The sequence below is a fragment of the Silurus meridionalis genome, chromosome 21 (assembly GCF_014805685.1).
Source record: "Silurus meridionalis isolate SWU-2019-XX chromosome 21, ASM1480568v1, whole genome shotgun sequence".
Lineage (NCBI taxonomy): Eukaryota > Metazoa > Chordata > Actinopteri > Siluriformes > Siluridae > Silurus > Silurus meridionalis.
The window spans coordinates 13,297,762-13,314,389 of record NC_060904.1 but is presented as its reverse complement, the minus strand read 5'-3'; the positions used below and the strand labels follow the sequence as shown (position 1 = coordinate 13,314,389).

Sequence of the window (16,628 nt, the reverse complement as noted above, 5' to 3'; positions counted from 1 at the left end):
CCATCAGAAAGATTTCTCTACAAAGCACAATTTGATCCTGTAATGGATAGTGATTTGTTAAGGAAGCGCAAATAATTTTGAATCAACTGTTACAAATGGACCTAAGGTCTATCATTCATCTTTTTAGAGTAGACACTTTTTCTGGCCATGGTCATCATTGTTTCGATCATATCCTCGGAATTCTGGGTAAGAGGTGGTGAAATGCCAGTTCATTGCAGTCCACCATACATCGGTCTAACTCAGGGGCAATCTAGCATAGTTAATCCAACTACTGTCATATTTTTGCCAGATAGGAGGAAACCGGAGAACCCCGAAGGAACCTCATGAATCATGTGGAAAGTCATGCATGCCCTATAACCCCAACTTAGAAGCGAAACCAGGGACCCTAAAGATGTAAGCAGACAAGCTACACCGGTCCCTGCAGGTAACCAACATGATAGACGATAAATCTCGATTTCTTCACCTGTTACGTCTGTTATTTCTCACTGAGATGGTTCAACCTGGCAAGAGCACAAGCGTGGCTTTCAGTAAAAAAGATTAAATGGATACTCAGAGAGGCATGGAGCTCTATGGGGACAAAGTGTGCTCACATACACACAAAGACACACAAATCTGCTACTGCATGTGACCCGTATCTCTAAGGTACCGTTATCCCTTTCTAGTGCTTCTCTCACACCACTGTGAAAACCATTAACCTACATCTTTTTCTTCTCTTTTTTTTTTAGCTTATTTAGAAAAAATCTAGGGCTAGCCCCTTTTCAGAATTGTGGCTTTTATAGAAAACTATAACCCAAGTTAGAATTAGACCAATTTATCAAAAAAGGTTTAAAGACTAAAAACAAGAGACAAGGATGAAGAAAACAACAGAGGAGAAAGTGTTGGTAGCAGAATTGTCATGTAGTTTTATGGCATTTGGCAGATTCCTTCACAGCAACCTACACTGCTAAGCAATTAAGGGTTAAAGGCCTTGCCCAAGGGCCCAGCAATGACAAAAGTGGGTCTGGGATTTGAACTTATGATCTTCTGAGGTACCATTGCCCATAAAGCTGTGCAATGATTTTATTAAAAAGTACTTGAACATTGAAAATTGTAAGAAATTAAATTAGTAATAAATCAATTATTATACCTGTAATGATTATAAAATAATTAAAGCCTTCACACTAATGGAAAAAATGCGGTATGGGAATTCCAAAAGATCTCGCGATGAAGGATGTCGGAGGACTTAGAACTGTTTTTAACTGAACAAAGCATACAGCAGCAGAAGGCGAAAAGTTTAATTAGTCCTAACAAAATAACCACAAGTAATGGTTTCATATCCTTGAACAGAGACCACATACTTAGTGCTTGTGTGTATTTATATGCACGTGTGTTTGGGGGTGGTTTAGAAAATGAACTACATCCTAAGCTATAAATAGGCTTAGTTTAAACTTGGCATGCTTTTGAGTAAGTGCCCAGTTTATTTCCTCTTCCTGCCTAGCGACTGTTATCCTACCTATCCTGTACTTCTATAATCGCACTGCAACTGGCATGGTGCGAAAAGACCAAATATCTTCTAGTTAGTATGGAAACCACCATAGTTTCATGGAACTGAAAAAAATTTAAATGTGGTATGGTGGTGTATATATTGTGTTATGTGACAGAGAAAGTAATGTACCGTGCAAGGCTCTTACAGTTAATCCAACACCATAACATGACATATTAAATACAAATGAATTAAAATGCTAGAAGTGTTTAATCTCTTTTTTTACACTCACATATCTTCAATGATGTTTCCAAACCGAATATAAATAGAGTTGCAAAGGTGCCATTTTTCAATCAAAATGTTCAACCTTTTTCATATTAAACAACCCAGGAAGTCATATCTCTAATATTAAAACAATGCATAAATAAGTTTTACTGGTTTACATTGGGATTCTGACCTTTCCAGTCATTTGCAACTCTTCCTCAAATTTGGAGGCACACAATTGTACAGGATGTCTTTGGATGATGTAGCATTAACTAGGAGACAAACCTGTTCCAGCATGACAATGCTCCTGTGCAAAAATGAGCCCTAGAAGATATGGTTTGCATGGATTAGAAAGGAAGATCTTGAGTGGCCTGCTATAGAGCTCTGACCTCAACCCTACTGAACATCTTTAGAATGAATTGGAATGCTGACTGCATCCCAGGCCTCTTCGCATCACCTGCATCAGTACCTGACTTTACTCACACTCTTGTGGCTGAATGAGTAAAATCTTAAACATATTCCCAGAGGAGTGGAGTTTATTATAAGAGCAAATGGGGATTTATTGTGGAATGGCATGTTCAAAAAACATATACAAATCTTGTGGTCAGGTGTCCACAAAGTTTTGTCAAGGTTTTATTTATATATGCATCCCTCACTGGTAATAACCAAAGCAGCTGATAGTAAAGAACAGCATTCTGGGTCAAAGCGATGTTGTTTACTTAAAAAGCATCTGCATCCATTTTCCTTGCCTAGTCAGCATTTGCTAATAACCAGTGTTAGTTGCTACTTTGTGTTGCTAGCCATAAATTCCCAGTACTGTTTTATGTGTATAATATTTTTATCAGGTGACTTGCAAAAAAGGATAGAAGTAGTAGCTTTTCAGAGCTTGATTTGCGATCATTCATTCTGATTAGATATAATGAAATACAACCTGACTGCTGCCAATTCTTGTTAATGCATAAATGAGCATTGTATCAGCTCGATAACCAAAACAAGGTTGGTATTGGAGTATATTTTCTGATTCGAATGATTAACCTGATCAAAACGTTGTGATAAGTATTCAAATCGAAAGAGATGTCCCACATGAGACCCTATGATGAACAGGATGTATCAGTTAAGTGTGGCATTTTGGCGCCAGTAATCCGGAAGTTATGAAACCTCTGCTAAATTAAATATTCATCTCTGTGTCTACAAAGTAAAGCACAGGCTTACAAAGAAATAGTTTCATAGCTGTGATTGCATGGCATGTTATTAGTCAGGTCAGTGTGGCTCTGACCTGACTAATGACAACCGGATGTCATTTTCACTAATAGATACACACAGGGTGCTCACTAAAGACATGGAAGATCAAATGTACACTATTTTACTACAATATAGAGATGTGGAAATACAGACATAACAGCCGCTATTAAAACTATTGATTTGGACTCTCTAATGACTCTCTCATTTATCCAAGAGCCTTGTTTCATAGGCTTCCATAGCGGCATCCCAAACATTCATGCTGCATAAACTATAATTTATCCCTGGTGATCTTTTGCTACAAAAATCGAAGAGTGTTGGGTTACTTCAGATCTCACACACACACACACACACACACACACACACACACACACACACACACACACACACACACAATGTGATTTGAGTGTGTAGCTTTGTGTGAGACATTGGCAGAGTCTGAGATGCACATTTTAAATTCATGCCTTACAGAAATCTTATCTCATTCCAGTAAAGGTGGGTGTAATGTGTATTCACAGGGGTACCGGCATACACACGCACAAACACTTTAACACTTAAACTATATGTACTATAGTATGATTATAATAGTATGTACAGAAAAGTGCAACCATGTACACACAAGTGTGTGTGTGCATGTGGCTAAAGCTGCTTAGGTATACATGCAACACTACAAATGACTGTTTTGTCTAATTTACTTGTTTGTTTTGTCTGCAGCTCCTACCTGAGGGTAATGCTTAATAAAAAAAAAAGTTTAATTTTTACTATAAAATTGGTCATTTTTAAGGTACAAAGTGTAAAAGAACTGGCCATGTTTGGATAGGTCAGCTCTGTACTTTCACATGACTATATTCCAAGTCAATTGTAAACTTGTCAATAACAGCTCAAATTTCTTATAGGAAGAAATCTACAATAGTGATGTTGATGAGGACAAAGTGTGCACACTGTGGACAATTAAAAGTACCATATGTGAATGCCCAGGACACTCTCAGGTAATAACATTTATGTGGTAAACAATGTGTCATAATAACCTCAAAATGTGATAAATGGCTAGGAGCAGCTTCAGGGGTCATATCACGTCTAAGCCATGACCATTTAACCGCTTAACATTTAAGATATAAGAATTGTGCAGGTGAAGCAAACTGTTTTTGGAATAAACACTTGCTAACACACTTCCCTCCTTAAATATCCAGCCTGGATATCAGTAAGGTCACCTTAAATATTTATTGATCATAAAAGTTAAGTTACTCTGGAAATATCTTATCAGTTTGAACATCTTGGTCTGTGACCGAGCTGGAGCTTCTCACATGTTGCTTTGACACAATTTCTGATATCTTGAACACAGTTTTTTCCCCATGAGCAAAATATGACTAGTAGGTCACATATGTGGAGGACCACCTAAGCAGCTTTTCTTCAGTGGGACTGTGATGTCATGTTTGTAACATATAAAAGACCCTTGTTGTCATGTTTGTCCGTGGGCCATTTGCGTGTGACCCCGATGACCTGGCATTCCATCTGACCTCTTGACATTTAGCAACAAAGCATTGTTATTGGTCCTGCTGTTACCTCTAATACAAGCCACTGTACCATAATACTTATTTATTATTATAAATTATTATTATTTATTTGATTGAACTATATTCATTTGTATTATAACTATGCTTCATCAGCATAAAAAACTACTTTTTACTACTTATTTAGATTAAGTACTTAAAAAAAGATCTTTTTTTTTATCTTGTCCTGCCAATGTCCTTCCACATTGAATTAAAATTCAATGCATTTTACTATAATTTGAATAAAGTACTGTACTTTTACTCAATTCTTTTTCCAGCCCTGTATTTTGACAAGACCATATTCAAAGTCACTTGTCAACTTGTCGATAACAGCTTAAATAGCTTTAAGGAAGAAATCTAAAATTGATGAGGACAGTGTGCACACTGTGGACAACCAAAAAACCAATGTGAAAATTGACAGCACTCTGAACTTGGAAGGAGAAGATACAGATATCACACATCGACACAGCAAAAACAGACTTGTATATACATACTTTCACAAGTACACACATGTTTATTATTACTACAGATAATCTCTATTATCTATAACATAATATTCCACAGGGTATGAAATGTCTTGTTTACTCTATCAATTTTGAGACATTTGGCCTCTGCATGGGGTTGTAAAACTAGTCCCCCACCCACACACGCACACACACACAGCCCTCACCCCCCACACACACACGATGTGGAGTTCCTTCACTTTGATCATTTCTATTGCCCTGAACATTAATAAAGTTAATAATATTTTCCCTAACAGGACACACTCACGCACACAACATTGTGAGCTAATTTCCTCTGACTTACACTTTAGTGTAGCTAAATATTCCTTTCCCTACCAACACACACACATGCATGTGAGAGCAAGTTATGCATCTCCAAACAGGAAACAAGTGACAGAGGTGCTGGGTCACTAGCTGAACTCATAAATCCTGATTGATTTTAGCTTTATAATAGGATTTCCTCCTCACCCAAGACTAAACATGGCCCTTGATCAGGAAATGTGGAGGAGGAGAAAGAACTATTGCTTTCTGACATGCATAAACATCCAAAAATAGGAACACACCCACACACTCGCATACTTACCCAGGTAACCGTCCTTATTGATGTCTCCAAGAGGAGCAATGGTGCTACCATAGCGTCCAAACAGGTGTACCCCAGTGAGTGTTATGGGAGGTGAGAAGAGTAGTGTGTCTTCCTGTAAGTAAAGGTAAACCCGGCCGACCTCTCGTGGCTTACTCTCAAACTCCCGGTCCATATACAAAGGCGCTCCTACCAGAACATCATCCAACCTACAGACACAAATGTGAGAACACAAGATTATGAGGTACCTAGAAATTCTGATTAGACTAATTAGAAATGTAACTAAATACCAAATACACATAGCCCCCGACTTATGATAGTGATGCGTGCTGATGACCCCATTGTAATTCGAAAATTTCATAAGTGAAGACATGGCCTAGCCTACCCAGGAGTCTTAAAGAATGGTGATCATCAAAAAACATTCTACATATGCTGATTCTACATCATTGAACATTTAAAGGCTCTGGTATTGGGAAATTGGTGATTATATGGAACTCAGATGTTAAGCTAATTTATAATTTAACTCCAACTGACTGTATAAGACTGTAGAGAGGACATTACTCAATCACACAATCTGATGCTCATGATATTTCTTATTACTAATATTACTTATTACTTAATTACTAATTAAATTTGTAATTTTTTATTACACAAAATCCTGCAAAATCAATGAGTTTGCAAATCAAAATGAAAGAAAGAATGAAAGAAAGTTACTTTATACTTGTCAAATGTACTTTACAGCACAGTGAAATTCTTTCTTCACATATCCCAGCAAAGTTAGGAAGCTGGGGTCAGAGCGCAGCGTCAGCCATGATACAGTTAAAAGTTGGGTTACAACTAGAATACAATATTAACTTTATTTTTATAAATGTCCTTAAAAAAAAATACTAATTTAGATTTAGCAAGCGTGAGCAATGCACACGATCATGAAAAGCACAAGCACAAACCTGATCAGTATCAGTTAAATACCACTGCGATACAGATAATTACTAGAGACAATGCAATAGAGAAATTGTTGTAAACCTGGACTTCATTAGTGATTAGTAATTAGGGAAGAATTACTACATTTAGCTAACTGTAACTAAATCCCATAAAATATCCTGCAGGCAAGAAAACCACAGGCAGGAAAACAGGCATATTAATACAAATACAAACACACTATATGGACAAAAAATTGCAGACACCTGGCAAAAATATCTGTATGGGCTTATTTAAAATCCCACTCGACAATTAATACCATGTTCCACTAGATTTTTTGGAGTGTGCTTATAAAGATTTGCGCTCATTCAACTAAAGGGGAGTTAGTAAATTTAGGTACTAATGTAGGGTGAGGAGGCCTGGGGTGCAGTCAGCATTCAAATTTATCCAATAGGTGTTCAGTAATTGAGGTCAGAGCTTTATAGCAGGCCACACAAGATCTACCACTCCACATTGTCATGCTTGAACAGGTTTGGTCTCCTCCTTAGTGAGGGGGAAAATTTAATGCTACAGCATCCAAAAACATCCTATATAAATGTGTGTCTACAACTTTGTAGTAACAGTTTGTTAAAGAACGGCATGGCAGGTGTTCCAATACTATTGTCCACATAATGTATTTAAAGTATTGTGCTGATACTGGTATGGATAAAGACTATGCATTACACCAAAGATAAATATACAGAGACCTGCTTAAAGTAAAGCTTTCCATGGAAAGAATAGCACTGACACACACAAGCACAAAATGTCTTCCATTTTGAGTACATTACTAGAAAGAAATGACTAATAAAAAGCAGTACCAATAACTCATCCAGAATCGAAACATCAGCTGTATAAAATAACCAGCAAAATATATGAACCTATTAAATCAAGTCTTTTTGGAGATCTGATATTTAAAAAAAAAGCTTTGGGTTATTTATGTTCATGTGGAGGCATGCCAAAGATTGCTGCACTTTTGAAGAGATTTGGAAAATAACCAGGACTGATGCATAAAGCAAAGAAATATTTTGTTCCTACATCTCATGTTCCCAAGCTGAAATCGAACCGCATGAAACTATTGAACCACATCAGACTATTGTTGTAGGTTGCGTCCCAACCAACCAGTGTGACTTCCCCCCTGATTAAAGTGCGATACCAAAAAAACAAACAAAAAGTAATTTTTACATCGACTCAAGCAAATTGTCTATTTCCCTGGCTGTCTTTACAAGAACACTCAGCATACTCTTCATCTCCACTTCCTGTTTAGTGGCTTTTGTGCTTAGCACTGTATGCTCTTGGGTATGTTAGTGTCAATAGAAACATAGCATTGTGGTGTAAACACTGGGATTGGTCTCAAATTAAGGGACATTGTAAAGTCAAACACTGCTACATTTCAAGCTTAAGTCTAAAGAGAGAGTGAGGAGGTGACCACAGTGCAATCAGCCATGTGTGTCCACAAAGCCCAGTGAGAAAATCACAGACTCAACACAGGAAGAGAGCATAGCGAGCAAAGTGCATCTACTCCAAATAATCTATGACACAGAAAAAAAGAAAAGAAAGAGGATGGAGTAAATGCAGAGTGAAGAAAAGAGACAAGACAACAGGAGTAGTTGGAAATGTAAAAAAAAAGATAAAAAAAAGAAAAGAGAAGTGACTAGATCAAAAACAACGAAAGAAGACAATAGACTAGATGGAAAGACTAAAAAAGAAGAGAAAAGAAAAGAAAAAAAACTAGAAAAAAAGCAAAAATAAATAAAAGAAAAAATCTATTTTAAAAGCAAAGACAGATAGGACTAGTAGAAAAGTAGTGAAAAGTGAAGAAGAAAAATAATAAGAGAAGATACTCGATAAAAATACTACACAAAAACAAGAAAAGATACTAGACAAAAAGGAGAAAAAGAAGAGAAGAGACCATATGAAAGGCAAAGAAATGGGGAACTAGATGATAAGCAAAGAAATAAGCGAATAGACTTGATGAAAAACAGAACAAATAGTAAAGACATGAAGAGAAGAGACTAGATGAAAATAAAGAAAAAGAAAAGAAAAGAAAAGAAAAGAAAAGAAAAGAAAAGAAAAGAAAATACTAGATAAAAGGCAAAAAAATTTTACAAAAAGAGAAGGACTAGATAAATACTAGACAAAATAAAGTAAAAGATTCAAGACAAAAAAATAAAAACTAGAAAAAGAAAAGAAAAGATACTAGATGAAAAGCAAAAAGAAAAGAAGAGACTAAATTAAAAGCAAAGAAATTAGAGACAATAGACAAGATGCAACACTAAGACAAAAGAGAAAGAAAAAGAAAAGAAAAGAGAAGAAAAGAAAAATGAAAAGCAGAAAAAAGATGCTACACAAAAAGAAGAAAAGAAGAGAAGAGAGCAAAGATCCTAAAAGGCAAAAGTACAGGGTACTATCAACTAAACAAAAAAGAAAACGGTGATGAAAAGAACGTGAAAAGATGCTGAAAATTTAAAGATAAAACGGAAGATAAAAGGGAGAGCTGGTTAGTCTTTGGATTTGTCAAGTTATCATTCAAAAAAGTATAATTTTACCCAACATGCATTTGCACTTGAACAAATCCACCCTGTTGACACTAAACCTACTTATATCTCATAAATCAGATGAATCAGATCTTCAGGCTATACAGTTAATAGAATAAGGAAGCAGAAACATCTGCACACGCCTTGTAAAACAACACCTACACTTTTCTATTCAAAACCAAACCTAATCATCCAATAAACCAGTCTAATGTCACTGGGGACATGTGATGATCGACCTGTCAAAACTTTGTAGGTCATATGAGTGTTCATTAACTCCTCATCCTCTTCTAGCTGCGTTGTGTTATTGTGTGTATGCTTTTATAGCTGGTGTAAGAAACTCACCCATCGCCATTAATATCAGTCACTGCCACAGTGTATCCAAAATATGAAGCCATCTAGTAAAAAATAAATACATAAGTAAAAAAAAACATCAGCAAAAAAATAAATGTTTTCCAGAGCATAAATCGCCCCTGGTTTTTCCAAGACTACACTGCATGCGGAAAGTTTGGAAACACCTAGATTTTTATCGTTAATTTAAAAACATTTTTTAGAATTTTTTTGGAGAATTTCTTTGACATTTTTATTATATACAACAAACTGTCATCTTAGGCAATAACAATAGTTTTTCAATGAAATACATGCAGTTGTACAACACAGTTTTTAATCTAATGATTCGTGTTCTTGGACACGTATTTCCCTCTTTTTTCACGTCACTCAGCACGAGAGCCTCCGTCTGGCTTTATCTCTATAGCAACGTGAGGCAGAGGTTAATGGGTAATTTTGACAGAAATGCCAAAGGTTATCTTTTCCCTATTTTTATCAGAGAAAAAGGCAGAAAGTATATGATTAGGGTTAAGATAAGGGTTAGGGCTATGCTGTAATCAATGTCTGTGTATCTAATTATCACAGTCTCCTTAATTAACCGAGATAATATATTTTTGGACTGGACGGAACCACTGACGATGGTTTATAATGACCCGAGTAGGTTACCGAATTTAAAGCAATAAAAACAAGCATAAATTCCACTGCTTAAATGCTGAGTAATAGTGCTTGAAGATTAAAAAATATGAATAACATACGAGAGAAAAAATACAGCGTCTGTGGTATCCAGTGGCAGAAAGAAAACTTTGACGGAGGCACCAAAAAATAGTTACTATTGAAATACATTACATAGAAAATCGTCCTCAGTGACACAAACAAGAGGGAAATTCGTATCTATGAACACGAATCAATAGATTGCATTTACAAATATAGATTACAAATGCAGTGAGACTGGGCTGAGTTATACCACATTCTACTTCAAGTTCCTGTGTGTTTTTGGAGAGCTTACTAACTCTTTATGTACATGTCTGGTTGAATTGTGAAAGGAATACTGAACCAAAATAGCTGCCATTCTATACTTCAACACCATGCAATTCCATCTGGTCTTCGGCTAATTAGAACCGACTTCACCACACAACAAGACAATGACCCCAAGCATACGTCCAAGTTCTCTAGGCGTTATTTAGAGAGCAGTCAATAGTGTTATCTATTATGGAATGGCCTGCCCAGTCACTGCACCTAAATCCTATTGAACTGCGCTGGTAAAAAAAACTTTGGTAAGATTTACAAGTAATGTATTTCAGCGGAATGTTTGGAAAAACGAACTGTGAAGATGCCAAAAGTATGTAAAGCTGTTATTCATGTGTTTGGATTTTTAAATGAAACTGAAGTTGAATATCTGAACATTGATATTTGAGTGGTCAAACAAGGAATATGCATGTGTCTTTCAAAAAGCATAAAAGACCAAAGACTAAAGACTTGTTGTTTCCAAACTTTTGACAGGCACTGTATGTTAAAGAACATATGAACTAAAATCATATATCAAAATATATGTTCATTGTTTATAACACTACACAGCTCCAACTTGCTCCATTTCAGTTTTTTTAACCTAAAAGTAAGAATACAAAATATCAAATAATAATACGATGATTTGAACTGACCTGCTCGCCAGTGAAATTCTGAATGAGGGTGAGATTTGTGGAGTTTATCACAGCAACCTAAAAAAAAAAAGAGGGAATCTATGAATTATGATCGATCCAACTCCAGAATAAATAAGAATTTAAAGTTACATCACCCGATTTTTAATCAAACAAAACATACAAACCGTTGTTTAACACAACTAAAGGCAGTTTTTTAATGGAATCATATTCACGATCTAGAAAAATACACCCCTCCCCAAACCCTTGATAGTACAGTCCAGTCCACCCAAACCTGGGATTCCTTAACAGAATCTAAAATAACATCCAGATGGGGTGAAGCTGAGTTGCTGACACTTACTAGACATGCATGCCGACCCTACCACACTAACGCACTAACACGTGCGCTTTCCCATATGGAGGACATGAAATCCACACACAACGTCCTCAAATATATATACCAGGATTTTTCAAACCATTCTTGCTGCATCGCTGCCTTGCTTGAGTCAATAGCTCGTATCGTACACACGTCTCTCTATGCACTTCCTTTTTTCATTCCCACACCCTAATCGTGTCTGCTCTTTCCCGTCTGGTTGAACTGACCTCTGACCCCCTTGAGACAGAAGGATAATGAGAGCGAGAGACAGAAAGCGAGAAACTAAAAGTGAGAGAAACAAATAGGGTCGTTTTGCTTACATAGCCGAAGTTCTGTGCTCCTCGTGGAACTCCCGCTACCAACTCTGCAGAGAAAACCACGGCTTGGATAAATATATAGAACATAAACACACAGTGCTACATGTATAGACTTCTTACAAGTAAAAAAATGTATTTATTATTTATATATATCTGTGTTATCTAAGAGTAAACAATGAGGTGAGAATAGTCACTCATTCCCACTCACTTAAATATTTATGAGACTTAGACAGTCACATAGACACACACACACACACACACACACACACACACACAGAACGTAAGTGATCAACTAACTGATAGATTGCTGATGGATGTATTTATCAATAGAAAAGAAGTGTGTGCGTGTCTGAATGTGTGTGTGAGAGAGAAAGAGACAGAAAGAAACAGTCAGTGAATCTATTTGTGTGTGTGTGTGTGTGTGTGTGTGTGTGTGTGTCTGTGTGTGTGTGTGTGTGTGTCCGTGTGTGTGTGTGTCCGTGTGTGTGTGTGTGTGGGACAGTAGAGATAACAGTATGTGGTATCTGGTGAAAGTCTGGCTTTGATTGGATGAGGAAGTACTCTGTAATTTTGGACAGAGGCTGCGCATCATTACAAAGATGGAACACAGTCGATGAAGCGCTAAAGCTACCACCCACAGAGTCTGCCACACACACACAGACGCACAGACGCACAAACAAAGCCAGATCTGCAGTAATTTTATGAGTTCAGAAACTGACAATCTGAAATGACTCAAACTTATGCAAACTCTTATGCGCACTGAGAAAGGAAAAAAAAGACACGCTGCATGTCATCATTGAAGCGTATCGTCAGTGGTTCTGGCAGAACTTACCGGAACATTCTGTGTAAAACTCAAATTAAAACCAACGACAATCAATAGCAGCCAACCTTCAATTTGGACGAACCTGAATTACTCCTGTTGTTTCAGAAGATGGTTAAGAATGGAACATGTTATGGGAAACATTTTTGGGGGGGGTTGGACGTCCACTACTTCGAAGCTTTAAGCTGCATTCACCCCCCCGGACTAATGAAGGGAAATTCTTACCTTGTTGTGAATCACCGGTGAACTCTCCCACAGCTACAGAGTATCCTGGAGAACAAGAGAAAAAGAGTCACAGTAATTAACTTACAGACAGACACACACACACACCCACACACACACACACACACACACACACACACAAAACCAGACACAGAGAGAGATCTCTCTTTTACCCAGGTAACTGTCATCATAGAAGTCTGAGACGGCTGCTGTCTGTTTCTCTCCATGCACTTTTCGGAAAATTGCCTTCATGGAGTAGCCGTTTAAGATTTCCGCTACTCCCGCAGTGACCACTTGACCTGCACACAAACACGTGTATATGATTCACAAGTGTCTATTTAACGTTTTCTTTGACTTGCACTTCCTATTTAAATCTAATGCTGCATTAGTTTGTTGCATTAGCAGTTTACCTACAAAGTGGTCTTTTTTTTTTCTTCAAACTCTATGCTTTTGAGCTACAAAATATAAATAAATAAAAAAGTTCATCTTCATCTGTTGTTATCAATCTAACCAGCTAAATGTGAAACATTCTGAAAACAAGAAACTGTATCATCAATTTGATAGCTTTGGATATCTGTATGTTAAATGAACTAAATACTAGTGTGGTGAATGTCAAACATATGAAAACACCTAGTCTTTTTTATTTTATTGTGAGACACGTGTATGTTTCCTTTGTTTATAGATAACAAACTAGGTAAAGGAAGGTGAAGGAAGGTTCTGTAAAGAGATATATTTAAATTTGACATTTTGGGCTCTAACAGAAGAACTTTATAAGAAAGAGAAAAGGAGAGAAGATGTTAGCAGACTGCCTCACCTCCACAGTCAAACATGGAGGTGGAAGCTTAATGCGTTGGGGTTGTTTTGGAGGGAAGTTTGGAGGTTAAGTATTCTTGGGTAAAGGAAATACCCACCATGGCCAACATGGCTACCATTCCATATTTTGACACCATGCAATTCCATCTGGACTATGGCTCACTGGAATCAACTTCCCTATACAATGAAATAATGACCCGAAGCATACCTCTAAGCTCTGTAAGTGTTATTTAGAAAGCTAATAGTCGGTTGGAATGTTATATATCATTTAGTGGCCTGTCCAGTCACCGCACCTAAATTAATTGACCTGCTCTTGGATTAACTGGATCACAAGGTCAGAAAAAAATCTCCTAGCAAAGAATACTTTTGACAAGTTTTACAAGAGGCAGGGCTTGATTTGATTTGATTTGATTTGATTTGATTTGATTTGAAAGTATTTCAGCTGAGTATTTGGAGAAACAAACTATCTGCATGCCAAGAGTGTGTAAACCAGTTTTTTTCTGGGGGAGGATTTTTCATTGAGAATAAAGTTTGATATCTGTACATTTACATCTATCTTTAGTCAAAGTAAATCTTTATACCGTTACATTAAACAGTTTGTTGCAAAAGGATCATTAGTAAGATTGGGTATTTCCAAACTTTTGACAAGCACTGTACAGGTATATACTCCTTAAACCCATTTTAAAATATGGAAATGTTGCTGTCTTTAATGCTGATGATGTAAACAGCCATGTTAATTTGACGTCACGATATTGGGGACCTCAATATGACGAGGTAAACGTGTGAACATTTGGGCATTGTAGGTTATAAAACATTATTATTTTTTTTTCAACATTAGTGCAAAACCAAAAATTTACTTTGGATACAAAACATTTGGCTAATTGGCTACACTTGGGGGTAGAGAACATTGTGTAAATTTTGTTTCTGAAAAAAACTTTAAAGTAAAAAAAAACAAAAAAAAGTCTGTATCTGCACTGGGAGAAAGACAGAGATTACATTACCCTCCTCCACCAAAGGTTAGACAAACTCATTATTCTCTTTTATTAGTAAGGCTGCAGGCTGTCCTGGGACCCTGTCATTAATCTCTGTAAGTGTGTGTGTGTGTGTGTGTGTGCGTCTGGGTGTGTGTACATATGTTTGAGAACCAACAAATCTTGAGAACCGTTGTCCTCACAAGGATAGGAATATCTGAAGGGCTTGACCATATTTGGGCACTGGTCTATACAATATCTTCACAAGAATAGTAAAGCTGAGTGCAGATTACAAAAATGTGAAAACTTAAAATTGCTGTACTGCATTGATCACTCGTGTTAAGTAGTTTGGTAGATGAAGGGAGTTCACATGACACAATCTTTTACCTGGTACCATGCTGCCAAAATGTGTCTGATCATCAGTGTGTAAGATTCTACTTTCTAACAAAAGAAATTTGAGAAACTTTCTGCAAATTTATTTTTCATAAACCAAAAAAATAGTAATATTAATATAAAATATTGTATTGGGGCAGATGTGGGCAAAGAGGATTGACTATTTTACATAGAAATTTAAAGGTAGGGTGCAGCCAGGAAGCAGTCAGGAATCGTTTTTTTTTTTTTTTTTTTTTTTTTATTGTTATGCCAAATAATTTGTATTAAAGCAAATTTATAGTTCTGATTTTTCAAATTTCCCTTGGCTTCCCAAAAAATGTCTGACAAACTCGATTCAGAAAATTAGATTTCCTCTCAGACAGGTTGTTTTTCATCACTGTTCTTCAAACTCAGGTGAAAAAGCTGACAAAAAAAAATGCTTAATCCCAGAAAAAAAAAACTGGCACTAAAGATCTAGGCTTAGGAACAACATCACTGTTTATGCTTAGTTACTTAAGAAATACTGTTGAGACTTTATACTCATAAAGCTTTATAACTGTGTTCATAATTTTTTGCATTTTCACAACAAGCATTTTTATATATTCCTTGTAAATTCCTCAATTTATTATAAACATGTTACAGTTCATCCTTGTTAACTCAAACTTTGGCAACATTTTTAGCACCTTATAACAGTTATAGAGCTTTACTAAAGCACTTTATGACATTATTCAAGCTTATAAAATGCTTTCACACACTTGAACTAATTTGCAAGGCATTTGCAAAGAGTTATGGTGATTTATGAAGTCAAGCCTCATAGAAAGGTTTAGCAAAATACCATTAAAATAAAATACACCTTTACAGTGAACACACTGTAGTGGAGGAAGTGTGATAAATGGAAGCACACTCCATCTTGAAGCTCATATTTCTGTTGTGTTACTCTACAAAGGGCAGACACCTACTAAAAACGCCAAAGAGATAGAGTGCAGGGAGGATAGATGGCTGGAGCATGAGAAAGGAATAGAAGACAGGGGGCAAACTACGAAAGTGTCAACAAAATTAAGTGTGCAATTAAGAGCAGTGATCAAATTGTAAGAAAAATGGGAAAAGGCGAGAATGGAATGGTGCAGTGGACTCGAGTTATGATTTAATTTAGACTACCAGAAATATTATAGTGAGGGAAATTTATTTAGCATTTGATTATAGATCTGAATATAGAACCTTAGTAATTCTGCAGTCATAAGATACAACATTGATTCAATAGTCTCAGTAGGATGTATACTACAATATACAATATTTATTTAGTTTCAATTGCATAGCATGTGTAACAAAGACATCGTCATAAATAGCTTTACAGGAATCCCGAAATTCAAAAGAAACCTTCAGCAGATTCAATATTGTAAAAAAGATAGAGAAAAGTATTTTCGGAGTATTTTCGAGTATACAACGTGGAATGAGCATAGGATAGTCTTTCTGATTGCAGCAGCAGAATTTAGGACAAATGATTCACTGAAGCAAAAGTGAGAATCAGTCATGAATTGTTCTTGGGTATGCAGAAATTAGCTGCTTTCAACAAACTCAACTGTGTTACCACTTAACATTTCTCAATTAAAAGTTTGTGTATAAATCTCATATATGGACGAATACTTGTATTAATAACAAGGATCCTGTCATTACACTAAAAATAAAAGAA

General features: G+C 36.3%; 1 protein-coding gene across 1 annotated transcript in view; it reads right to left on the bottom strand.

Annotated features, from left to right (window-relative positions):
- itga8 (integrin, alpha 8) overlaps positions 1 to 16,628 on the bottom strand; it is an 89,356-nt gene that overhangs the window by 55,989 nt on the left and 16,739 nt on the right. The window contains exons 7-12 of the mRNA XM_046833552.1: positions 12,956 to 13,081; positions 12,786 to 12,830; positions 11,744 to 11,787; positions 11,072 to 11,128; positions 9,432 to 9,484; positions 5,602 to 5,807 (exon numbers count right to left, since the gene is read on the bottom strand). Coding sequence (XP_046689508.1) covers positions 5,602 to 5,807; positions 9,432 to 9,484; positions 11,072 to 11,128; positions 11,744 to 11,787; positions 12,786 to 12,830; positions 12,956 to 13,081 — 531 coding nt within the window. The remainder of the gene's footprint in view (positions 1 to 5,601; positions 5,808 to 9,431; positions 9,485 to 11,071; positions 11,129 to 11,743; positions 11,788 to 12,785; positions 12,831 to 12,955; positions 13,082 to 16,628) is intronic.